At 38.3% G+C, this 27,897-nt stretch overlaps 1 protein-coding gene across 3 annotated transcripts in view; it reads right to left on the reverse strand.

Moving 5' to 3' along the window:
- The window catches only part of CKAP5 (cytoskeleton associated protein 5), an 85,644-nt gene that overhangs the window by 44,118 nt on the left and 13,629 nt on the right, over positions 1-27,897 (reverse strand). For all 3 annotated transcript variants that reach the window (XM_070427926.1, XM_070427924.1, XM_070427925.1), the window contains exons 2-13: positions 20,953-21,046; positions 20,272-20,465; positions 18,615-18,821; positions 13,569-13,740; positions 12,631-12,763; positions 12,311-12,411; positions 9,344-9,457; positions 5,816-5,920; positions 3,308-3,397; positions 3,036-3,200; positions 2,351-2,479; positions 1,535-1,717 (exon numbers count right to left, since the gene is read on the reverse strand). In XM_070427926.1, the coding sequence (XP_070284027.1) occupies positions 1,535-1,717; positions 2,351-2,479; positions 3,036-3,200; positions 3,308-3,397; positions 5,816-5,920; positions 9,344-9,457; positions 12,311-12,411; positions 12,631-12,763; positions 13,569-13,740; positions 18,615-18,821; positions 20,272-20,465; positions 20,953-21,009 (1,650 nt within the window). In that variant the 5' untranslated portion in view covers positions 21,010-21,046. The remainder of the gene's footprint in view (positions 1-1,534; positions 1,718-2,350; positions 2,480-3,035; positions 3,201-3,307; positions 3,398-5,815; positions 5,921-9,343; positions 9,458-12,310; positions 12,412-12,630; positions 12,764-13,568; positions 13,741-18,614; positions 18,822-20,271; positions 20,466-20,952; positions 21,047-27,897) is intronic.

The raw sequence follows: 27,897 nt of genomic DNA on the forward strand, positions 1-27,897 counted from the left end.
ATTAATTAGAGTATGTCTTTTGGATCCTTTCATATAATTGCACTCTCTGTATCAAAAGGTACCTCGATTAATAAACCTACTCCTTTTCTTCTTTTTTTTTAACAGACCTATATATTTATGGTTTAGTAGACTTACTCGCTGATACTGTCCTACTTGTTTTTTCAACAGAGGAATTGAAGCAGGTTGCCACCTCTCCCATTTTTTTTTTTTTTTTAAAGAATTCCTCATAAAAGAAAGCCACTAGCATGGAAGGGTTCAGCAAGATAAGAAAAGGACTCAGGTGTCCAGGTCATTGTCGAGTGGCAGGAGATGATGAGAAAGGAGAAAATAGCTGCCAACACCCTGAACTAGAATGCTGAAGCATAATATGAAGGGAAGTACACAGACTCTGTAGCTAGAGATACCTGGCTCAAGTCCCTGTTCTCCAACTCTGGTCATTCAATAAATACATTTGAGTTCCTGTTATGGATAGGAGAATCAAGCACTAACAAGATTGTAACCTTGAAAGTTTACAATATGGTGTGGGGAGACATAATAAACAAACAAGTGAACAATACAAATATCAGAACACCAGAACTAGCTGGTTTGGCTTAGTGGACAGACTGAAGGGTTCTGGGTTCCATTCCGGTCAAGGGCATGTATCTGGGCTGCAGGCTCAATAACTGGCCATGGTCAGGGTGTGTGTGGGAGGAAACCAATTGATGTTTCTCTCTCTGTCCTTCCTCCTTCCTTCTTTTCTCTCTCTCTCTCTCTCTCTCTCTCTCGAAAACAAATAAACAAACAAAATCACTGGGAAAATATCCTCAGGTGAGGATTAACAAAACAAAACAAAAAAAATCAGAACAAATTTTAAGAGTCAGTGCAGTACACTAAACCTTGCTGAGCCTGTTTCCTTTTCTGGAAAAACAGGGGTCACAAAACGTTTATCTCAAGGGTTGTTATGATTAAATGAGATTATGTAGGTAAAGTGCTTCACCAAGTGATGCTCACCAAGTCAGTTTTCTTCCCCTAACTCCATGCTGGGGTTCAGAGTGGGGAAAGGGAATCAAACTTTTTGCATATGCAGTAGATAACTTGATGCTCCAGAGAGTAAACAGGACGAGTGTTTGCTAAAGGAAAGCCACTTATGCACTTTTCCCTCTTCCACACTGTACAAAGGTAACAAGACCTGGACTGGTATGGAGACTCAGTGATGCAATTCAGCAGTGTTTTTAGCAAAATGACAAAGGTGATGTTATTAATGTTAAGTGCCTTGCCACATTTTATTTCATTATTTAATAATACTTTCTGATCCCTTAAAATGCACTCCTGTACTTCCGTTACCATTTCTATCTCTATTAAAATTTCAAATAACCAAATGTATTGTTGGAACACACTGTCTTCATAAACAGATGTTCTGCTATATTTTGAATGTGGTAATGAGTTCATTTCTCAAATGAAATCATATTGGAAGGACCACTATTAACGTAAGATTGAGACCCTACCTTATATAAATTCTAATTTTTAAACTATATTTTCGAAGTCATCTATTAACCTTAGTAGCAGGTGCCTTTTTTAAGGGTCCGGGTTTGGGTACTGAAATATCCTTTGTGTCCTTATCTCCTGCGGCTCCTGAAGAAGCAGTCCTTCCAGGAACAGGCTTGAATTCCTTCTTTTCAGCTGCCAATCCAGCTTTCTTACCATGCACCAGCTCTACTTTCTCTGAACATTCTTTGATCTGGAGAATGAAATTGAGATGAACATCATTAAGCCCAACTTTGAAACACCATCGCTATTTTATTACTTAATAGATCATTTAAACTAGCGGTCGCCAGCCTTTCGGACATCACGGACCACCAGTTGGCAACTGCTGCTCCAAAGGTTTCCTTAAACCAGTGGTCGCCAACCTTTTGGACCTCATGGACCACCTGGCGACTGCTGATTTAAACCACAACTATATGAGAATTTAGAGAGAAAAGTTTCCTTTTCAACAAAGATAAATTATCCAGACTTTCTTATATTTTATTTCTATACAAATTAGAATTACAATAACCACATTTTAAATAGAAGATATTCATATTTAGAAAGGTAATTTTCCAGATATTAGAATAAACTTATTTTAAAACAGTGTTTTCACCTTTATAGATTATGGTTACTCAGCTTTATTTCTGTTATAATTTGAAAGATGTTTCTACTAATATGATCACTGTAACTTGAGATAAAATTTAAATCTCCAAAAGCTATACCTTCAAACTCTAGGTGTGAACCACCAGTGATGATGAAATAAATTTCATGAGTTGATATCAGTTTTGTCTTAATAAAACAGAACAGAACTATTGTCCAATTTCATTATAATCTATTACTAACTTACCCTGTCAAGCTTAAGTTTGTCCACATCAACTAAGAATGGGTTTACTGCTTTCTCACCAACCACCTTCAAAGCGGTACCCAACGCTTCAAATGCAGCATCTCTGACTTCAGGAGCAGAATCATTGATGTGCTATAGTCCGGAAGTAAACAACATTATCTTAATACAACATTATCTCAAAAGGTAATTTAAGTATTACTGATTTTAAGTCAGAATAATGGTTGTTTGATAAAAAATTTGCCTTTTACAATTCGCTGAAGCTAAATATTGCTTTCCTTTTGCCAATTAACAGTTACTTTTTCACAAATTCTTTTTTGCTTAAGGAAACCTCTGATAATCCATTCAGCATGTAAGTGCCTCCTTCTCCTCCCACCCTCTGTCTTAAGTGCCTCGCATTCAAATGACCTTCAAATAATCCAAGCTGTATGCCTGTGCTTGGCCAGAAACAGCTGAATGCCAGTAAATTGGCCAAATAAGGAACAAAATGTTTAGCAATTAGAACTATAAAGCTAACTTGTATTTAAAGAATACGAACATAACAATACAAGAATTTAGATTCAGTTTCCAAAGCTTCTCAGAAGACTATAATCAACAGTCTGAAAGCCAGTCACTGTACATAATTGTTGGTAGGGGAAAAAAATCTTCCCTAGATATAAAATATTCCCCCAATTTCAAAGAGAGTCTATACCTTAAGTAGACCAGCACAAAAGGGCTTTAGCAAGCTCTTAGGCAGGGTAGAAGCAGTGCAGTGGCGGAAGCTTCTTGCAATAAAAAGTGATGTCTGCTGCTTGATGGTTGGATTTTTATTATCCATTACTGCTAAAACATCCTCACTGATGTTCTGTAGTGTGGTCTATAGAAATAAAATGTGGTCAATGAGCTTTTCTCAACTGCAAAGAACAATCAAAATATCGCATTAACAAAATTTACTTTAGACAAAAGCGCATGTTGTGAGCTTACAGTAAGGAAGATTGCGTCAATTGCCTCCTGCAGGGCTTGTACTACTTGAGGCTTCTTCTCTTTGAATTTCTCCAAAATGGTTGGCACAACCTATAAAAATGAACAGCTAGAATATTATTTGGCAACAAAAAGAAATGATGTATTGATACAGACGATAACATGGATGAACCTTGAAAACATTATGCTAAATCAAAGAAGCCAGTCACAAAGGATCACATGTGTATGATTCCATTTATATGAAATGCCAATTCCATAAAGACAGAAAGTAGATTAGGTCTAGGAGTAGGGAAGAATGGGAAGTGACAGATAATGGGCATAGGATTTTTTTTTTTGGGTCATAAAAATGTTGTGGCATATGCCCTGACCAGGAATTGAACCGTGACCTCCTGGTTATAGGGCGATGCTCAACCCCCAAGCCACACGGGCCAAGACCAACTATAATTTAGTAAATTGAAATGTATTTAAAAAATTTTTTTCTAGCTTGAATACTTATCCCTAATAAAAAAGTATAAAATATTCTAATAAGTAACATAAAAATGACAAAAAGCTCATTAATACCCTGATAGCATATTCACAAAGATATTATACAATATGCACTGATTGCTATAAAAATATTAATTATAATTTTACTTCAATATATGAGTTATGTGACTAAGGCTTTTTTGGACCTTATTTTTATTTCCCTGGTAACAAGCTAGTCATGATTTATTTTTATTTGGTACTATCATTTTTCTCAGTTAAGTTCTCTGAAATTATTTTTAATTCTATGAGTAAATGAGCTCCAAATACCATAACTATGAGAGGTTAGATATTAACTTCACGATACAAAACTGACACATGGTATGGACTATTAGGAGACTCTTAAGTTCATCTAGGGCAGTGGTCAGCAAACTCTTTAGTCAACAGAGCCAAATATCAACAGTACAATGATTGAAATTTCTTTTGAGAGCCAAATTTTTTAAACTTAAACTATATAGGTAGGTACACTGTTATTAACTTAATTAGGGTACTCCTAAAGCTTAGGAAGAGCCACACTCAAGGGGCCAAAGAGCCGCATGTGGCTCGCGAGCCGCAGTTTGCCGACCACGGATCTAGGGAATCAAACGGTAAGTGGCCAGCAAATAAAACCTGAGTCTCCTAATAGTCCATTTTTGGATGCTGGAGCATTCTAAGTAATTCGGACCAGATTTAGAGGCCAACTGACAGATGTCACAGTTAAATATCTCAATTTACTAAAGCTGTTATCAAATGTGATTGTTTCCAAATTTATACAAAGAAAATAGTATATTCAACAAATGTCTTCAGTCAGGTTTCTTAGAATAAAGTAAACTGATATATCACCAACAGTGTAACCTATGTAAAATGTCTCAGGTATATGAGTAAATTACTTTTTAAATAGGAAAACACTATAAAATATATCTTATATATTAATTTCACTTCTGGTTTTATATGGCCTTTCCTAGTCTCATTTTAGGATAACTCTCTGGTTATCCTAAGTTTTATTTCATCCTGTTATACTATATATAATGTTGTTAGAACAGAGCAAGGTATCCTATATAGTAAAAGCCTAATATGCTAATTGTCCGGTTGTCCGTTCAACCAAAGTGTAATATGCTAATAATATGCTAAAGCTGCTCAACCACACGCTAATAATATGCTAAGGCTGCACCAACCACCAGGGGCAGACAGTCGACTGGTTGACCAGTTGTTATGATGTGCACCGACCACCAGGGGGCAGATGTTTCGACTGGTAGGTTAGCTTGCTGCAAGGGTCTGGCCAATTGGGACTGAGCGAGATGGGCCGGACGCACCCTGGAGCCCTCCCATGGTCCTCCCCAGCTGGCTAACCTCTCGCTTCCTTCCCCAGCACAATCGTGCACTGGTGGGGTCCCTCAGCCTGGCCTGCACCCTCTTGCAATCATCCCTCAGGGGATGTCAGAGAGCTGGTTTTGGGCTGTTCCCGCAGGCCAGGCCGAGGGACCCTGCTGGTACACCAGGCCTCTAGTTAATAAATAATAAGCAAATCGACTCAACTAAGTACTTTAGGCCAAGTGCCTGATTTTCTACATAAAGCTAATGAATTTAGTTATAACTGACATCTTCATTGAAATGTTATGAGGAGTTATGATCAATATTAATAAAACATAGTGAGAAATTTGTATTACCCAATATGTAAAGATCTATGCTGAAGAGCTGTTTTAAAGAATAGAGCAAACTAGTCTGACATTGTTGATAATATTGTTGATTTGTACTTAAAAATAAATGTTAACTTCCCTTACCGGTTTGGCTCAGTGGATAGAGCATCAGCCTGCGGACTCAAGGGTCCCAGGTTTGATTCCGGTCAAGGGCATGTACCTTGGTTGCGGGCACATCCCCAGTGGGGAGTGTGCAGGAGGCAGCTGATCGATGCTTCTCTCTCATTGATGTTTCTAACTCTCTATCCCTCTCCCTTCCTCTCTGTAAAAAAAAATCAGTAAAATATATTTTTAAAAAATAAATGTTACTTACGTGTCCTGCATATTGTCCAAATTTCTTCCTTAGCCCAACAGCCAGGCCAGTAAGACATTTTGCTGCCAAAGCCACCAACATGACATTGGTGTCCTTTCCAACTACCTACAGGGAAAAAAAGAAAAAAACAACAACCAGTCACAACCCTGTAGAAGAGAACTGAAAACTTTCTCTTAAAAGAACTCTAAAAGCTACTATGTTAATAGCCAATTAAGTTTCCTACAAACGAGATTCTTCTTTAACAGTAACAAATTTGGGAGCTTCCCTTCAGTATGTTTAGACTCTATCTTGAAGTTTTATTAATAAAATATATATAAAACCTCAACTTCCAATCACTAACTCTCCATTAGTGATAGTCTGGGCTGTCAGAGTTGCACACCGTAGAGGAGGAGACTGATAATGGAAGAAAAGCTGGAAGCCGCTGACTTTGCTTTGGGGCAGGGAAAGCTAAGACAATGTTTTTCTGGAAGACCCCACAGAGCAGCAGCTTTCAACATGTATACCCCAGGAGCACAGGTAGAAACTGCTGTAGGTACCATCAAGAAGTCCATGCAGACTCCAAATTACAAACACCATTGCAACCATTCCTCTGAGGCATTTTCTGGCTTTGCAGTTACCAGCTTAGTTACCTAATGATATCAAGTTTGTATTTAGAGCCTCTTTGCAGAGTTTCCTCCAGCACTCTTCATACTACCACACTCCTATATTACACCCCACAGAGCCTAGCACTTACCAAAACTCATAGGTAGTTGCTGTGTCTATGTCACTTTAGCAAGACAGTGACTATGCCTGGGTTCCTTCCTGCTAAAATTTTACTGTTGGTATACTGCCCAAGTCAATTGGTATTAAAAGCTGCTTTTAAGTGCCCCAAACCCGTGTTTTTTTCTCAAGTAGAAGTAATGCTTTCATTTCACTATAGACTTTATTTTATTTTAAAAGCTAGAGGCCCGGTGCACAGATTTGTGCACCAGTGGGGCCCTCAGCCTGGCCTGCACCCTCTTGCAATCCCAGACCCCTCAGGGGATGTAGGACTGCCGGTTTCAGCCTGATCCCCCAAACTGGCAGTCCCGACATCCTCCGAGGGATGTAGTAGTGCGAAGCAGCAGGTGGCCAAGGAGGAGCCTGAGCTGGGCGCTGCACCACTCCCACTCATCCTGGCCCTGCTGCCGCCACCACTCAGTAGCGCTGCTGCGGAGGCTTGTGATGCCACAACTGTGTTTGCCAGCCATGAGCCCAGCATCTGCCCCCTGGTGGTCAGTGCATGTCATTGCGTCATAGACTTTCATATAGATAGTAGAGGCTCAGTGCGTGAAATCGTGCAGGACCCAGACCCGCTGCACTGTGAGACCCATCAATGGACCTCCTGGTGACCGGTTGTTTGGTCATTATGGTCACTGGCCTTTTATAATATAGATGTTTTATTAATTTTAGAGAGAGAGGAAGGGAAAGGGACAGAGAGATAGAAACATCGATCAGCTGCCTCCTGCATGCCCCCCACTGGGGATCAAGCCTGCAACCTGGGCATGTGCCATGACCGGGAATCACATCAGTGACCTCTTGGTTAATTGGTAGGTGTTCAATTACTGAGCCACACTGACTGGGCTACTCTGGATTTCACAATCCCTAAGATTTGGTATTCTGTAAGCAGAACGCTTCATTCCAAATTCCCCAAATTAACCAATCAGTAATGCATAGCATGCAAGGAAGTTCTAATTGGCACCTATATGTAATCCCTAAGTGCTGAGGAGTAAGGATCATAGAGAGACTAACATTTATTAAGAATGAATTAGATGACAATTTTATAGGTACTATAATCCTATTTCATTTAATACTCATCCAAACTCTATAAAGCAAGTACTATTATTATCTCAATTTTGTAGACCTCAAAAATTATGTAGACATTAACTTGCTTAAGGTCACAGAGCTAGCAAATGGTGGTTCAAACCTAGGTCTGTTTTTACACTAGAGCTCTTGCTTTCTTACCCACAGCACTTTCCTGGTCATTCGTAGACAAGCACAGAGCTACAAAAAATCTGAGCTGCCTGATGTGCACATTCTCAGCTGAGACTGAACAAAACAACACTACTTTCTTCTTTCACACAGGAAACAAGTATCTTTTTTGTTATCTATTTAGTGTCATGTTTTAGGGGGGGGGGGGGTTGTGCGCATTTTATTTATTTTTAAAATATATATTTTTTATTGATTTTTTACAGAGAGGAAGGGAGAGGGATAGAGAGTTAGAAACATTGATGAGAGAGAACATCAATCAGCTGCCTCCTGCACACCCCCTACTAAGGATTGAGCCCGCAGCAACCAAGGTACATGCCCTTGACCGGAATCGAACCTGGGATCCTTCAGTCCACAGGCCAACGCTCTATCCAGAGCCAAACCAGTTAGGGCTCATTTTGGTGCTTTTAAAAAATGTGCTTTCACTATTTAAAATGACTCTCAAGTGTAGTGCTGAAGTTCTGTTCAGTGTTCCTAAGCACAAAAAGGCCGTGATGTGCCTTACACAGAAATTTTGTGTGTTGGATAAGCTTTGTTCAGGCATGAGTTATAAGGCTGTTGGCTGTGAGTTCAATGTTAATAAATCAATAATATATATTAAATAAGATATCTTCAAAAAGAATAAAACAGGGTTATGTATTGTTTTATGTGTCAGTTGATAAAAATGTTATGATCAAAGGGTTGCAGGATCCTAACCCTGTATTTCCCCGAGAAATAATGGTTCAATATTTGCTAATTCAGCATTTGTGGTAATTTTATAGAACATAACTACTGGAATAATGAGAATTACTGTACTTAAATTAATATAATTGAAGATTAACCTCCTCCCCCCACCAGTTTAATTCTCTGTAATTTCAGGCTGAGGAAAAGAAGCCAAGTTTTCAATCTTGCTGTATTCAAGACAAAGTCTTCAGTTTGTTCTTACGTTCTATAACCATACCCACGGTGTTTGATCTATACTTTCAGATTTTATGAAAAGCCAGGAGATAAAAAAAATATCTATCAGGAGCAATCAACTTGGTTAGACCTAAGCAATATCAATGGAATTATTTTCTAAAAATATTTCTTTCTAATTTAGTACTTGCCTGCTTTATAATTGACCATTATCCTGTGCCTTACACGCTGATACAATATAGTGTGTCATCATCCGTCAACTATCTAAGAAATAAATTCTTCATATGTAATATCTGTCCTATTAAATGGAGCAAAATAAATAGTTCATCCTACAGAATTATAAAACTGGAATACTTGGGTCTAGGTCAGCAAGACCCTTTCTTTCTTGAGGTGTACATGTTATTAAATAGCATACTAAAATGATAATAAAGATTGAAAACCAATCCCTCCAAACTAACCTAGAACAATAGTTTTAATCAATCTTTTAAAAATGAATGCTTAGAATTTAAAACCATCAATAGTGTTCTTAAATAGCAATGTTTTGTGATAAAAAGGACGACAGATAAAGAAAAATACAATGGCCTGGACTGTTGTTGGGACACCAATGTTGAAACTCCTCACATTTACCTTCTTCAAAGCTTTTACTAAATCTGCATAATCGCCTGCTTCCAATTTGGGGTTTTTCACTAGTACTTCTACAGCCTCCAGGGCTTCTTTTCTCTCTTGCCATTTTTTTGCCTCCTGCAAGACACAATATGAGTCATTTGTAGAATAGAAAATATGACAGCAAAATATAAGTCTATTTCTTTCATGCTACTATTTCAAAGATAAATATTTTCTGTTTTCAGAAACTTTTCTAAAGCTGGTTAAAAAACAAAATTGCAAACCTGTACAGCTAATCAGAATGTTTTGTTCACATATATAAAATTGTGTTCATATATAAAAAGTATTTTCATATTTCATATTCCTAAGTTCTAAAGTAAGTAAACAGAATAAGATGCCATAGGCTTTTCCTTCTCGTTTTCTAGGTAAATGTTAGTGAGCAGGTATCAAACAGAAAATATTGCTAGAAAGCATTTCTAAAGTTTCCGGCAGTGGCACAACTACAGGAGAAAGGAATTTCCACACTGACAACACTGAAAAGACCAGAAAAGAACAATCACATAACCAACAACCAAAATTGTTCTAATTTTGAAGATTAGTTTTCTAGGTTGGGAGTAAAATGTTAACCCTCTTCTTTTATGGCCATAAAGGAGAATATGCACCACTAGAGATCAAGGAATCATTCAATAATTTGAATATGCACTATTTGAAAGAATTGAGGATAGAAAGATGATAAACTAGCCTCCCTAGAGGACATTACCATTCATTTCAATGTATTAAATATTTAGTTGTTAATCAGAAGTTTATAGAATATGGAAGGAGTTGTTAGCAGAGATAGGAAGCTCTTTAGTGAATAACTACAAGGCTTTGGTAACCCAGCAAGAGGTTTTAACCTAGTTTAGGCTGACAAATAGGATCTCTCCTAAAAAGTGATGCTTAAGGTGAGATCCAGAAGATAAAGAGGCATTATGAGCTGAATGGGGGAAGAAAAATGAATAAGCAGAAAGAACAGCAATGTTAAGTCCTAAAGTTTATAAGAAAGAAAAACACAAGTGTGGCACATTTGATACTGGGAGAAATTCCACATGACTGGAGTGTGGAGAGCAATTAAAGGTGTGACTTGAAGGTAAGCAGAGGCCTCAAAGGTACCAGAAATGACCTTAAGGGCCACAGGATGATCTCAGACTTCATCTTAAAACTCATGGAAGTCATTAAAGAGTTTTATTGAGGCAATGATATGAGAAGATTTGCATTTTGGTAACTGACACCTCTAATTACATTGTGATATCTGATGGGAAGGAGGAGGCAAGAGCAAAGACAGGAGTCTAAACAGACAACTGTAGCCCTAGCTGGTTTGGTTCAGTGGATAGAGCGTCTGCCTGTGGACCAAAGGGTCCCAGGTTCGGTTCCGGTCAAGGGCATGTACCTTGGTTGCTAGCTCCTCCCCGGCTCGGGCCCTGATCAGGGCTCATGCAGGAGGCAACCAATTGATATGTTTCTCTCACATTGATGTTTCTTTCTGTCTTGCCCTCTCTCTTTCCCTCTCCCTAAAAATCAATGGAAAAATATCCTCAGGTGAGGATTAACAAAAAAAAAAAAGAAGAAGAAGAAGACAACTGTAGTACTGCAGCACATTAGGCAAGATATGATGGTGGATGGCCTAAGACTGTTTCTCAATTGGGGATACTTTTGTCTTTTGGAATACATTTAGCAAAGGCTGGAGACATTTTTTATACCAGGATATAGAAGATTGGTATTACTGATATCTAGTGGGTGAAGGCCCGAGATGCTGCTAAACAGCCTACAAAGCACAGGAGAGTCCCCAAAATAAAAGAATTATCTGGGGGGGGGGGGGGGGGGGGGGAAATGTCACCAGTGCCAAGGTCAAGAAACCCTAGAGTAACTACTAGACCAGGGGTGAGCAACCCCTGGCACGTGTGCCAAACATGGCACGCCAGTAACTTTTGCTGGCACGCGAAACCCTCTCTTATAATCTTCCATTTACAATTTTTTTCTTAATATCGACTTTTTTCTTTTTCAGATAAATTCAGTGTAGGTGCATCTTAGATAAATAAATAATTTTATGTAACAAGTTATCTTAAAGACCATAGACATAGATTGATGAGAGAGGGGAAGAGCAATTTTAATAGTGTCGAAAACGAACTATTGAGGACTTGGAATGCCATTCCAGAAAATTTTTTCTGTTTAAAAACTTTTGCAACAGCATTACTTTCCATGTTTTCATCCACATACGCTTGTGAATCTTTGTTCTCAGTGATGAATTTTGTTAAGTCCCGTAATAGGAGTAGCCTGACGGATGAAAGTAGTAGCTTGTGCATATCTTTGAAGGTCACGAAATATAAACCTGATGTAAAATCTCCGTCATCAGTGATGCAGCAGCAAAAGTCCCACTGATAATATCAAACGGAGTCATAAAGTTTGCTGTCGGACTATCAGTGTACATGTATACATTAAAAAATAAATGTATTTTTCATCATCATATACTGTGTTCTTGTTGCTCGAATGAATTTTATTATTTCTTCAAGATTCTTCACATACGTACACCTTAAGAGATATCAAGTAGGCGTAACATGTTCTCAAAAAATTAGGGTTGGCACGCAGACGAATTTTGAGTCAGAGGTTTTGCTGGTTTTGGCACGCACTCACAAAAAGGTTGCCCACCCCTGTACTAGAGAGTAGGATGAAAATATGGAGATGAATTTGAGAGATATTTAAAGGTAAAACCAGAGAGACAATGAGGAAAAGGCAGACATCAAGAAAGTGTTCTAGTTTTTGGCAAGATGTAAAAAAAGTGCAAAAGTAAGTATATACACAAAGTCTATGGGAACAAAGAAGCAGCAACTAATTCACTCTATTAGAGAAGATATAGGGTGGAAGGGTACACCAGGAAATGGCTCAGCAGAGCATTTCTAATCATACTATAGTAACTACTTAAAATGAAATAAATGAAAGAAGTTTACCATTACTTACAATTTTGTCATAAAAGTCTTTGGGAAGTTTGGAAAGAATTTCTACTGCTTCCAAAAGCTCATAAGCATCTATCTGTGGCACCTCATCACCATCATCACCGCCTTCCAGGAGAAAAACAACAAAAATGGATGGAATGATTTTATTTCTGTTATCAGTCCTTTCACACCTCTGATGAAATCTTGATATAGAATTATTAGTACTATATGCAACTTATATTTTAATAAATGGCAGTCCTACATAATATGCCTAGTGAACCTGTTCTTATGGTAGGGCCTGTTCTTGCCAATTTTTATAGAGACAGGTGTTTAAAATGGGCTTACCTCCCTCAGCATCTCCACCAGCAGACTGTTGCTGTTCCAATTTCGCTTGTAATTCTTGCTGGGAACGCAGAAACCGAGTTGGTTTAGGAGCACTTGTTGGCAGTTTGACCCATTCTTCTTCTAGTTCTTTCAACTGTAAATATAATAAAATATTTTAAAAAGATTATCTACATCTCTACCATTAGATAATATACTTAACATTTATATTTACTTATGTAAGAACTTAATTTCTTTGTTAAAAAAATTATATTTTATTGATTTTTTACAGAGAGAAAGGGAGTGGGATAGAGAATTAGAAACATCGATGAGAGAGAAGCATCGATCAGCTGCCTCCTGCACACTCCCTACTGGGGATGTGCCCGCTACCAAGGTACATGCCCTTGACCGGAATCAAACCTGGGACCCTTGAGTCCGCAGGCCAACGCTCTATCCTCTGAGCCAAACCGGTCAGGGCTAATTTCTTATTTATATGGCTCTAAAGGGACAAGATAAATTTAAATTGTATACATTTTGTAGCATAAGACAAACTGACTTATATTTACTACACTGAAGATGTACCGCTAAGCACACAGAAAAAAGAAAATCCATTTTTTTGGCCACTCTTATTAGTTCATGAATTCAGATATATTTGTATCAGATAAAGTCTATAATCAATTATAACAAAAAAAGAAATTAATTTTGTCCAAACAGATATTAAATCCTGCTACCAATAGCATTATAAAGGGATCTTTTAAACTGCTACAGATTCAAGACTAAGATACAGGAATCACCAAATGCATGGTATTTAACTTGAGAGGACAAAGTAACAATAGAGACAAGTTGGCTATGCTCAGAAGAACCAACTGATTTAAATAATTATTTGTAAGGATAGACTATCAACAACAATAAGAAGGAAACAACTTCATATATTAACCTGATGCAAAAACTTTGTGCCTCACCTGGACAGAGTTTATATTTTGTAATGGAGGTCTCAGAACATCCCGAATCCATCTGTAAATCTCCACAGCAATTAGTTTGGCTTCATCTCGAACACCCTTGTCTCGAGATTCGAAGAGTTTTGGCAACACTTTGATAATTGGCTTAAGCAAGATGATTTTGGAACCAAATTCACTAGAAGTAAAATATTGGAAAAACAATTGTCAACGAGCTTGCTTGGGTAAAGTGTTAGCTTTCATTCACACAAACATAGTTCCATATCCATATATTATAGAATTATATAAGTTGAGTTTTAAGGCAGAAAAGAAGGGAATTCATAACCACATCTATGTTTGTATGTCATTATCCCAAAAATACTATTTAATGTCTTGGGTCCAAAATAATATTACTACATTATTTATTTATTTTTAATATATATATTTTTTATTTTTAGAGAGAGAGGAAGGGAGAGGAGAGGGAGAAAGAGAAACATCGATGTGAAAGCAGAACATCAATTGCCTGCCTCCTGCGCACTCCCCTACCAGGGATTGAGCCTGCAACCTGGGCATGTGCCCTGACCAGGAATCCAACCAAGAACCAGAAACCTTTTGGTGCATGGGACAACGCCCAACTAACTGAGCCATACTGGCCAGGGCAATATTACCATTTTAAAGCTAACTTTCTAGATAACTAGAGTAGGAATAATTCAAGTCCTTAAAGGACCAACACTTTTGTGATATCTTAAATATACAAGCATATACATATAAAAGCATAAAAATATAAACAAATATGTTTATAAATATTTAGATGAGTGAAATCTGCTTTCAAAAAACTTTTTATTTATTTATTTATTTATTTTAAAATATATTTTATTGATTTTTCACAGAGAGGAAGGGAGAGAGATAGTTAGAAACATTGATGAGAGAGAAACATCGATCAGCTGCCTCCTGCACATCTCTTACTGGGGATGTGCCCGCAACCCAGGTACATGCCCTTGACCGGAATCGAACCTGGGACCCTTCAGTCCGCAGGCCGATGCTCTTTCCACTGAGCCAAACCGGTTTCGGCGCCAAAAAACTTTTTAATAGTTCTTACAATTAAGGTGGTCTGCTCAGCTCAACAGATAACTAATCCTGGCAATATGTGGTTTCATTCCTGATTTTAAAGCTATTACACTGTAACTCCAGGCAACTTAAACCTTTTGCTTCAGTTTTCCATAGGAAAAAGTTGTATTCTGACTTTTTTTTTTTTTAAATATATCTTTATTGATTTCAGAGAGGAAGGGAGAGGGAAAGAGAGATAGAAACATCAATGATGAGAGAGAATCATTGATTGGCTGCCTCCTGCACATCCCCCACTGGGGATAAAGCCCGAAACCCAGGCATGTGCCCTTGGCTGGAATCGAACCTGGGACCCTTCAGTCCTCAGGCTGACGCTCTATCCACTGAGCCAAACCAGCTAGGGCTATTCTGACTTCTTTAAGAAAGGTAACACAATTACTTTTTTTTCCAGCAAAATAAAATTCCAGTTTATTGTTGTACAACAGTTTCACACACATCAAAAAGACCAAATAAACAAACAGCAACTTCCTAGCCAAAAAAGAAAAAAAAAAAAAAAAAAGAAAGAAACCTTTAATTTTGGGCCCTTTTAACCATTTCATATAAACTCAACTACTTATAGTACAGCCAAGTGTATACACAGAAAGTTACTGGATTGCTCTGAGTAAGATTTTTTTTTTCTTCCTTTTTACAAGGTTTTTTTTTTTTTTTTCTCCTTTGGGATTATAATGAACATGGTCACTCCACAAATAAAGTCAGAAATAGGATGGAGAATGTTCCAAAGGCTGGTTTGGTCATCGCGAGGTCATTAAAAATGGTTAACTCCTAACAATATGTACAAAAATATAAAATGTAAATAAAAAATACAAATCTTCCTTTTAAAAGTACTTTTAAGAAAAAAAGCAGGACCTTGTAAGTTCTGGTTCTTTGGGTGGCGAAGAGCACATGTCATCTGTGACTCTTTACTAGAAGGTGACCAGGTTTAGATTCTGAGATGGGAAGTGGGGGATGAATAGGTCACAGTGACCTTTTATGGGAAAAATTTTAACTTTTCCTTTTTTGCTGTTTAACCATCCTCACTAGTGTTCTGCTTCTTGGTGTCAACATCCTCCTCCTCATCATTTTCAGCTGCCCATTTGCCAGTAGCTGCCTCAGTCTCCTCAACTTCACCTCCATCTTCTTCTTCATTATCACCTTCCTCCTCCTCTTCCTCTTCTCACCTCCTTCTTCCTCTTTTTCATCTACTTCCTGCTCCTCATTTTCCTCATAGCATTCCCATTAGCAGGTGTGTCTCTTCCATTCTCTGCCTCCTCCTCAACTTCTTTCTCATTTAAGTCCTTGGCAGTGATGTCAGAGCTGGCGTCCATGGCCACATCTGACATGGTGGGGCATGCCAGTGATCTGCAGTGGATTTTTTAAAAGGGACTCTGGCGAAAAAGCAGTGGCAGAGGAGGCGTGGGGCGGAGGTGGCTGCAGCGAAGGGAGAGGCGGCCCCAGGAACAATGCAAAGATGGCTTTTCAGAGCAGCCAAAGGAAAGGTAAAACTGTAACCTTACATATCTGTCACATATTATATTTTTAAGTTCCCAACTTGCCAAATTTAGCTTTCTGATTCACCGTTAACATTTCTGAATAACATTCTGGAGCAAGAGGAATTTAGTTATAAAAGAACACTGAAATTCTCTAGTAAGACCCATATATATTACTCATCTATGATCTAATGTTTACAGACTTATCTCAAATGCATATATACAACAAAATTTTTCAGTAATAGCTACTGACATATTCCAATAGGCCAAAAAGGAGACTGTGAAAATACTCTCTCTAGAAGTGATATTTAACAAGACACCTGATTGTGTAAATAGTTTAAATATAGATATCTTAACATGAAACTAAACTAGATATCTCCAAGATTGCCTATGATAATGATAAACCATTCTTTTTAGGGATGCTCAACATGGTGCCTGAAGAATCTAACATTTGGAATTCTTAATTTTCCTTTACATTATTACTGTTTCATCTGATTTTTTATTTGTCTCACTATCCTTGCCTGCTTCTGAAAGATAAAAAAACAAAGCCAAAACAAACAAGTAAAAAAACATTTGGAGCAGGTCTACATGGAAAATACCTTAAAAATTAATTTTGATACTAAACACATTACTACAGAAAAAAACAAAAGGGTGCTAGGAGCCCGTTTTAGGGGCCACAGAACAATATTTGGTCTCCTGAAACTATCACTAACAGATAGCTTACGGGAGCTCTAGGATTGAACATTTGGTCTCAAGGTTCTTGAAGGTCGAGAGAACTGTCTAGTTTCACTTATAAATTCTGAGATGCTTTAGGACAAATAAAGAACCATGCAGGGATGGGACTAAATTAAATAACATCTATAAAAAAGATGTAAGAAGATATGTCTAACTTGTTCTTTTTCTACCCTTATTCTCCTAGTCAGCTTAAAATGAAGTAACCAGAGTTTATAGCATTCTAGATTAAAAACTTCTAATTAAAAGGTAGAAGATTATAGTAAAATATATATTTTATTAGATATCCAATAAGAAGGACAGAACAGATGTATTGATACAAGCACAGTTTTGATAATCAAGCCAATTCACTAAATTTCTAAGATAAGAACCAGCATACTATTTACTATTCATAAAAAGACATGCCTACTATACTATAATAATAGGCTAGACATGAGGAAACATTTATTTCACAAGAATCTAAGTGAAAGTCAAATTTTATAAAAGAACATTATGAACCGAATGAAAGACAACGTAAGTTTAAGACATAAACTGAAGATAGTTTAACAAAATTTAAACATTTTGATACTTTTATTAAGATAAACACCAAAGGAAGCATTTTCTCCAAGAAGTAGGTCATATGCAAAATCATAAGAGAGTTGAGTTGAGATGATCTTCACTTCCGTAGGTCACACATTTAGGGTTTCAGTAGAGCTGTTTTCTAAAGCAGCGGTAGCCAACCTTTTGGACCTCGTGGACTACCAGCGGTCCACGGACCACTGGTTGGTGACCGCTGTTCTAAAGTATCTCACGTGGATGGTTTGGGGGATAGGATATCAGATAAGGACTGCCAAATCAGATCTAGTGGTTTGTCTAATTCAGATTTTCACAGCAAATTACAACCACTTATTCATGAAAAACTTCACCACCAAATTCTAAGGCTGAAAATAACTTATTACACAAGAGTAAGTTATTTTCTATTTGCTATTGCTGTACTTCTGTTTAAAGGCATATAGCATTTGCTTCTATTTTATAAAAAGGCACCTAAACAAAGGTCTACCTTAGCCAACAAACTGTGGATAGCCAACACTTCAAAGTACATAAATTTATGTCAGATAAAGAGCTGCTTAAATACCCCGAGGAGTGCTTTTCAACAAAAAGGCTAATTCATTATCTAAGAACAGGTCAGAAATATTCCCTGTTCATCTTCATGAGAAAGGAATTTAAGCACTAGCTGGTTTGGCTCAGTGGATAGAGTGTCGGCCTGCGGACCAAAGGGTCTCGAGTTCAATTCCGGTCAAAGGTATGTACCTTGGTTGCAGACTCCTCCCTGGCTCAGGCCCTGGTCAGGCGCGTGCAGGAGGCAACCAATAGATGTGTTTCTCTCACACTGATATTTCTCTGTCTTTCCCTCTCTCTTCCATTCTCTAAAATCAATGGAAAAATATCCTCGGGTGAGGATTAAAAACAAAACAAAACAAACCCACAAAAAAATAAAGCCACCTACTATGAAAGAAAGAAAGAGAGAGAGAGGAAGAGAAAGAGAGAGAAAGAAACTTAAATAAAATAACTATGCAACACACTTGAAGGCTAAAATTACTAAATACAAAGTGCCACACTCGAGGAATGAGTTCAGCTTTTCTAAGTCACTATCCTGATGGGTATGGTGCCAAGTCAAGTCTAGCAGTTTTTATTCCTGTTTAAACCAGGAACTCAAACTCAACTGAGACACCCTAGTTAATAGAACGAATGCAAAAAGAAAAGGTCTTACCTTAAGGCCTTCCTCAGGGTCTCTATGCAGGCCACTATAATTTTGGGGTTCTTATTGTCCAGGCCTTTTAGGAGCTCTTCTTGCACAGTCTCTCCTTTCTCAATCTCTATGTACATCAGACAAATCTCGATACCTAACTCCTTGGCTTTGGCTTTGGGTTGGTTGAACACTTTACTTACAACACCTGATACAACTTCTCCTGTGGTTCTGTAATATAGATTATAAACAACACCACACACACAAAAACACACCTTTAGTAGGAAGAGCTAGAAAAGGTCATATAAGGCAATGTGTGTGTGTGGGGGGGGGGGGGGGCGATACACAGTTACTTTTTAAAATGCTTAAATGAGTCTCTAAATTTTTAAATTTATGTTTGAAAATATTAAAAAACTAGGATTGAACATTTGGTCTCAAGGTTCTATGACACAAGAGTAAAGTGAAAAGGTTTAAGACATTCACACCAGACAATAACACAGAACCATAGACTGTTTATAAATGTAGAAAATTCAAACAAGAAAACAAAAATCCCTTGAAATTCCACCACTTCCAGATCTTTCTATACACACACAGATATATTATACAAAAGTAGGATTACGAAGTTCTCGATTTTTTGAAATTTTAAAAAAAAATAATTTTAAACACCTCTTAAGGGCATTTCTTCACAGAAGGAATGGATATACACCTTTAGTAATAAAAGGCTGCTCCCAACTCCTTGGTAAGACTACAGTAACTTTATTGCTTTGAATCTCTTCTAAATTAAATAAAACTTGTACTATTGGAAATTGGAGGAATTGAGTGGGCTGGAATTACATGTAGCACTTGTAAAAAAAGTTTCTGGTATCAGAAGAAAATGAAATTAAAAAAAGGAATGACTTTACTAATGGCAAGAAAAACTTGGTGATGTTAACAAAACTCTCTAATTATGATTGTTTTTATTAGTATAATCTTTGAAGTAAGTCAAGTATATATTTCTTGTGCAATTAAGTCAATGGCCCCCTTTTGTGGGTGTATGTGTGTGGGGAGAGGGCTCCTTTCAATGACATAAAGATTAGAGTTAGAAAAATCAGGTTTAAGAGGTATGGGAGAGAGGAGTCACTAGAAACATCTACCATTCGTAGCTCAAGTCAAACAGGCTGAGAGTCACAGAGGTCGTTTAGTTAGCATTGCCTCTCCTAAGAGATAAAAATGCCTAATGGTCACAGGAAGAAAGGTGTGATTCTAAGATCACCTAGCTGGGATCTTAGAAAAACTTTTTTGTAATACCCAAATATTTTCAGTGAAATTCTGATCATTTCTTTGCTAACAACCTCTCAGTTTCTTCTAAAAGTTACTGAAGATTTTCCTTCTTAGTCTAGAAGGAAAGGCTCAAAAGGAGAAAACATTACTTGTTCATCAAAACTTAAGGTAGAAACTCAAGATCTGATTTCTAATTTGTTCCCCTTTAGAGATCTCATGTGCTTCTGAGAACAGATAAAGACTGAAAACAAAACAAAACAAAACACCAAAAGCCCTGCAAGTATCAAGGAACTATGAAAGAAAATGAATATATTCCAAAAGTGCTAATAACTAAGAACAGTGATCCATAAATATACATAGATTAATCCAGGTAGCACCAGACGGGGTTTTTTAACAGAATAGTTGAAAAGAAACTACTTACTTTCCTGCTACATGGGCATTTTCAACATAAACAAGCGCAGCTTCTAATCCTTTCAACTGAACCACTGCATTGGAATCAGTCACAAATTTTTTGATCAATCCTAAAAATTTGGACCATTCTGGGCTCTTTTCATCTCTTATTTTCTGGAAGATCTTCAGGGACTCTTCATACCCATTTAACCTTGCTTTCCACAGCTAAAAGAAATGTCGTATTTTGAAAAACAAAACTTAATAATACTATTATTATTTATTGTTAATTAAGGGGAAGGGAAAAATAACTACCCTATACCAGATAATCTAAACAAAAGACACCATGAGTGGAAACAAAAAAGGAGTTAAGGAAATTAAGATACTTTAAAAAAAAATTAGTTAATAAACTTTTTCTTGTAAATATTTAGTATTTATGATATTCTACTAGGGTCATCTAAAATTCGTAACAGGCCATTATAAATGCATTTCAATTGGATACAAAGTATTCAAGTATTATTACTTCTTTGGAATATGGCATTAAAGATGTGATAGTTCAAACATGAATCATCCTGCTGAAACTACCCAATCTCCGAAAGTATGTTGTTTTCAGTTGTACTATGTAATCATTGGGCAGGTTTTAACTATACTACACAGTATAACTGCAGACAAAACAAGCCAATATACTGAAGTTTGAGTTCCAGAAAAGTCTCACCTTGTGTTCACATTTCTGATCAACTGGCAGTTTCAACCACTCACTGTCATCTCCCATTGTGCTTCCAGTTTCTCCTTAGAATTAACAGTAATTCCTGGTCAAATAAAAATCGATACCTATTAATTCTAGCATCCAGCAGTCTCTTAAGACAAAATGATTTTTCTCAGATTTTTATTTTATCATGATGCACCAATAAAATTTAAAACCCATTCTTTGTTTATATACCCATTTAATTACATTAATAGAGCATTTTAAAAGTAAACACACAAAAAAGTCAATCAAAAACTCTAAATAAATCTAGAAAGGACAGATATCTGTTAAAAAAAAAAAGACGCTTAAATATTTCACCAATGGAAACTTCTTAGATACATGACAAAGAGAGAATAAAACAGAAGAGTTGAGCTACTTGGCCTCTTAATAAAAGGGAAAGAGAAGATGGCCCTGGACAGGTGAGGTCAGGTAGTTCAGTTGGTTGGAGCCTCATCCAGATATGCCAAGGCTGTGGGTTTGATCCCTGGTCAGGGCACCCAGAGAAGCAACCAATGAATGCATAAATAAATAAAACAACAAATGGATGTCTCTCTCTCTCCCCCCTCCCTCCCTTTCTCTTTCAAATCAATTTTTAAAAAGGGGTAAGAGAAGAGTTTCAAAGAATGTCATACTTTCAACTGTTAACCTAAAATTCCTTATAGAAAGTAATCAATATGGAAAAATCTCAATGCTACCCAACTCTCTATCTAATTATGGCAAATATGACTTTAGTCAATATTTATGTAAACTAGTAAAAAATTAAATTCCTGAATGAATTATTCCTTTATAAACCTTATATTTAAACAATTTTTAGTTAGAGAGGTTTACAGTCAACATTTGTTTAATAACTTTATTCTATTCATTTAGGTAACATTTATTTCTGTTTATAAAAGTCATTTATGCTAACTACAGAAAATCAGGAAAGTACAAAAAATATATAAAGAAGAAAAGTATTAAAACACAATTTTATCACTTTGATAAACACTAAAGTGTGTGTCCACTTGAGTCCTTCCAGACTTTTTTCAATGCATATCTATATATATCTAAATATAAAACCCTAATATGCAAATAGAACAAACAGTGGAACAATCAAACAGCCGGTCGCTATGACGTGCACTGACCACCAGGGGGCCCACTTGCGGAACATGGCAGGCATTGCCTGCGGTGGGATGGTGGAGCAGGTAAGTGGGGGCGCCAGACCAAGGTAGGGCACCGGCCACTGTCATTGGTGCGAGCCTCTGGTGGTTACTGAAAATTCTTTACTTCTGCGAGCCGCAGTCCCGCCCGGCGCTCACACCTGCTGCCAGTGCTGGCCTCACTCGCACCCACTGCCAGCGCTGGCCACTTGGCGCAGTCAGTGGGTGCAAGCAGCAACTGCCAGCCCTGATCACCCGAGGACTTCTCCACTTCCCCTTGCTCAATCGGGGGTAGCAGCTGCCACTCACACCCACTGCTGGTGCTGGCCCTGCTTGCACCTGATACTGGCGTCGGCCCCAATTGCTCCGCGCTGTCAGTGGGTGTGAGCAGGGCAGGCACTGTCAGTGAGTGGGAGTGGTGGCGGCTGGAGCGGGGTTGCCAGGCGGAGAGGGAACTGGGGGCCACGGAGGGAGGGAATGGGCAGGGGCACGGAAGATGGGCCGAGATCGGCCCCTATGCCCACCGCAGCTTCGCAGCCCACAGTTCCTTTCAAGGTGCATGAATTCGTGCACTGGGTCCCTAGTACAGTATATAAAATACATGAAAAAAAGAAGAGGGGTAATCCTCTTGGAATCTTTTTCTTTTTTAAAAATATTCTTTAGTTTCTTCGTTAAAAATTTTTTTTTAGAGTTTTGATTGATTGTTTGTTAGTTAATATTTTTAGGATGTGTGAAGAGATTAACCAAAGATCTTAAATACATACTAGAAGCCTGGTGCACGAAAACTCGTGCACTTGGGGGGGGGTGTCCTCAGGGGATGTCCGACTAGTGGCTTAGGCCCGCTCCCAGAGGCGATCAGGTGGGTGATCTGGGGACAGCGCTGGCTGGTGAGCAGCCCACCCCCATCACTGTCCCCTCCCTCTGCCTGCTGGCATGCGCCTTGGCTGGTCTGGTGCCACCTGCTTGCCGGCCCCACCCCCCGCTGACCTGCCATTCCTCCATTTCCATATTACACTTTTATTATATAGGATATGCATTACCCATGGACACAGGCAATAGGGTGTTGAAGGCCTTGGGTGGGGTGGGAACTGGGTGGGAGGGGGCAAGGGGAGAAATAAGGGGGACATCTGTAATACTCTCAACCATAAAAACTTTTAAAAATGTTTTTATTGATTTCACAGAGAGAAAGTGAGAGGGAGAGAAACAGAAACATGGATGAGAAAGAAATATAAATTTGCTGCCTCCTGCATACTCCCTACTGTGGATGGAGCCTGCAGTTCTGCATGTGCCCTGACTGGGAATCAAACCAGCAACCTCTTGGTACTCAACCAACTGAGCCACACTGGCTGGACGCAATCTTTTTTTAATACAGTCACAAACATTCTCCCATATTTGAGAATAGGATGTTTAGCACTCCATTTTTATCAATCCTATGGAATTTAAATTGTTTCCAATTTTTCAATATTATAAATTAGAGGCCCGGTGCACGGATTCACGCACTGGTGGGGACCCTCAGCCTGGCCTGCGCTCTCTGGCAATCTGGGACCCCTCAGGCGATGTTGGACTGCCAGTTTCGGGCCAAAACCGGCAGTCCGACATCCCCAAGGGATGTAGTAGTGCGTGAAGCAGCATGCAGCTGGGAGGAGCCCGGGCCAGGCACTGCGCCACTCCCACTCATCCCAGCCCCACTTCGCCTGCCCTGGGCTCATGCCCAGTCAGTCCCGATCGGGAGAGGCTCGCGCCCCTGCAATGGCGCTTGCCAGCCATGAGCCCTGCATCTGATGCCCACTGTGGGAGCACAGTGATCACCAGGGGGCAGCTCTTGCATTGAGCATCTGTCCCCTGGTGGTCAGTGCGCATCATAGCAACCAGTTGACTGATGGTTCGGTCACTTAGGCTTTTACATATATAGATAACAATAGAGGCCCAGTGCACGAATTCATGCAGGGGTGGGGTCCGGCCAGCCCACCCCGATTGGGGCTGATCCGGCCAGGCCAGTGGGGAGGGAGGGGCACCCCCTGGTCGAACTCCCAACTGAACTCCCGGCTGAATGGACAATTTGCACATTAGCTGTTATTATATAGGATAGAAGGGATTTTGCTTATCTCTCCTCTCCATCCCCAGTCCCGGGCTGACATAAAATATATATATTTTAAAATGAATATATACCTTGATAATGTCTACTATGAATCAGGCATTGAGCAAAGTACTTGTTAAACATGTTGATTCACTTTGTACTAAGAACAACTACATGAAAGAAAGATATTCTGCCCACTTTGTACACTAGGCTTACAAAGATTAAGTAACCTGCCAGGAACAACAAAACTGGTAGGCTGTGAGATCATACTGAGATTCAAAGTTTATGCCTCTTCCTTTACTACTTGTTTCCTCCATGAAAATGTAGGAAATATTCCAGGGAAAGTAAAATACTCAAAGACTGAATTGCAAAAGTTTATTAGAGTAAGTGGAACTTTGATTAAGAACTTCCTCTAAAATCCCCAGGACCCTGTGAAACAACAGCAGCAAATTTTAGAGAAGTTAAACCTTAATAGAAAACAAAAACTCTAATACAGCCCTAACAGGTTTGGCTCAGTGGATAGAGCGTCGGCCTGCGGACTGAAGGGTCCCAGGTTCGATTCTGGTCAAGGGCATGTACCTTGGTTGCGGGCACATCCCCAGTGGGGGTTGTGCAGGAGACAGCTGATTGATGTTTCTCTCTCATTGATGTTTCTAACTCTCTACCCCTCTCCCTTCCTCTCTGTTAAAAAATCAATAAAATATATATATTTTAAAAAAACCTCTATACAGCAATGGCAGGAGATAAAATAGTACATCAGTTTGGAAAACAGTATGGTATTATTTAAGTTGAAGATGTATATACCCTACTATCCAGCAACTCCATTCCTAGGTATTTACCTTAGATATTGATGCCAACTGCACCAGAAGACCTATACAAGGCTATTCATAACACTGTTGTTCATGAAAATCAAAAGTTCCAACACTTCACAAGTTCATAAAAAATAATGAATAAATGGTATATTCACTCAGTGTAATATTATACAGCAACAAAAATGAATGAACTATGTAGTGCTTCTCAAACTCTATAGTGAAGGACCAGTGTTTTTTTTGTTGTTGTTGTTATTAATCTTCACCAGAGAGAGTAGAAAGGAGGGAGTTAAGGGAGAGATTAAGAGAGAGAGAGAGAGACACTGATGTGAGAGAAACACATTGATTGGTTGCCTCCTGTATGTGCCCTCCTGGGGCCAGGAATAAACCTGCAACCCAGGTATGTGCCCTTGACTGGGAAATGAACCTACAACCCTTTTGGTGCAAGGGTGGGTTCTAACCACTGAGTCACTGATGCTCTAACCACTGAGAAACACCATTCAGGGCATCCTATCCTAGTTTTATACCCAAAAGAACTGAAAACAAGTACTCCAACAGGTACACATATATGCATGTCCATAGCAGCACTATTCACAATAGATTTTCCATCCAGTGATGAACATTCCGGTTCATCAATGTATGGAATAAACAAATTGTGGTATGTACACACAATGGACTATAATTTGGCCATAAAAAGGAATGAAATGAAGTACTGATAGATGCTACAACTAAATGAGGTTCACAAATATGATGCTAAGTGAAAGAAGCCGAACACAAAAGGTCCCATATTGTATGATTCCATTATATGAAAATATCTAGAATTATAACAGATTAATCCATAGAGTCAGAACTCAGAACGGTGGTTGCCAGGGATTGGGGAGAGAGGGAATTGGGCAGAAACTGCTTAATGGGTAAAGAGTTTTACTGTAGAGTGATGGAAATGTTTTGGAACTAGATAAAGGTGGTGGTTGCATTGTACTGTAAATGTACAAAATGCCTTTTGAATTGTTCATGTTACAATGGTTAAGTTTTATGTTATGTGAATTTCACTTCAATAAATTATTTAAGTCCCAAGGTGATTCTAATGTGCAGCCTCGGTTAAAAACCTCTAACATTACTTTCCTGGCACAAGTTTGAGCTACAAAAGCAATCTTTCCTATCTCATTTTCAAAGAGAAACACTCCATGAATCTTTTATTTTTTTATTTTATTTTTTTCACTGGGTCTTTTAAAAAAATATATATTTTAATTTTTTACAGAGAAGAAGGGAGAGGGATAGAGAGTTAGAAACATCAATGAGAGAGAAACATTTATCAGCTGCCTCCTGCACACCCGTTACTGGGGATGTGCCCGCAACCAAGGTACATGCCCTTGACTGGAATCGAATCTGGGACCCTTCAGTTCGTAGGCTGAAGCTCCATCCGCTGAGCCAAACCGGTTAGGGCTCCATGAATCTTTTAAAACATTTTCCAACCAAGAGAATGTGAACAACAATATTCAGTTGTTGGTATTCTATGAGTTTACTACAATACTCGTCTTTTTTTTTTTTCCTATTAGTTACTTTTGGAAACATGAAGAAAAAGGTTATCCAACTTTAGTGCCTTGTAGAAAATTTAGATGCCATTTTATTATTCTTTCTGAAATGGCTTCTATTACGCTACAGTCTGAGTTTTTAAAAGTTAGTATTTATGATCTTTCTATTAAAACGAAAGGCTTGCTTCATACCTAAACCTCCCTAGACATTGACATAATGGACACAGTATTTGTGTATGCATGTGACAAGGACTCTCGCTCTGTCTTTGTCTTCTTCCATGATTGATATACTAAGGAAAAAAGCACTTCTCTACTAATTCCCTCCCATAATTATTTTAATTATAAAATTAATTTAGACTTTAATTTTTATATAAACAACATGAATTATGAAGCATTATAATAAAGTTGACCTACCATCCAATCTGAAAATGAGAACACTACCAATATTAGTGCACCTGTGCATTTCTTTCCTACTCTACCCTTCTCCCCACAGAAGCACTTTTTAAAAGTTTGTTTAGTTCTATGCCATAGTCACAGGTATGTATCCCTAAATAACAAAATTAATTGCATTTGATTTTGCGCTTTAGATACATGTTATACTATTTGTAATCCTCAATAACTTGTTTTTTTCATTCACTGGCTGGGTAGCTCAGTTGAGTAGAGTGTGGTCTTGATATGCAAAGGTTTCAGGTTTGATCCCCGGTCAGGGCACATACAAGAATCTACCAATGAAAGCATAAATAAGTGGAACAACAACTCTCTCTCTCCCAATTCAATAAAAATTTTTTTTAAAAATTTCATTTGTAAAATTCATCCATGCGGTTGTAGTACCATTCAGAACTACACATACTGTGGTCAGAAGACTTGTGCTGGTTCACAAACTTATTCAGAGATTAGTACAGAAATGGAGACAAGTGTTTAAAAATAGACATGGCACCTATACTAATTTCTTTTATTATGGTGGTCTGAGAAACTGAAACAAGTTAAGCGAAGGTAAAGTATACTAGTAGAAATGCAACAAGGAAAGTAAGGGGCTGTAGAGTCAGGCTGGAAAGTAAAGATCAAAACCTAGAGGGTCTTATTAACAATGTTACAGAATTTGGACTTTATCCCAAAGGTAAAAAGGAGACTTTGAAGGATTATTAAGTAGAAAAAATTACATATACTATCAAACTTGCATTTTTTAAAGACCATGTACTGCAAATGTAAAAGCAATGTAAAGAATAGCTTGGAGCCCTAGCCGGTTTGGCTCAGTGGATAGAGCGTCAGCCTGCGAACTGAAGGGTCCTGGGTTCAATTCTGGACAAGGGCACATGCCTGGGTTGCAGGCTCAATCCCACTAGGGGGGCGTGCAGGAGGCA

This window comes from Myotis yumanensis, unplaced genomic scaffold (assembly GCF_028538775.1).
Source record: "Myotis yumanensis isolate MYYU_CA2020_CCGP unplaced genomic scaffold, mMyoYum1.0.hap1 SCAF_10, whole genome shotgun sequence".
Lineage (NCBI taxonomy): Eukaryota > Metazoa > Chordata > Mammalia > Chiroptera > Vespertilionidae > Myotis > Myotis yumanensis.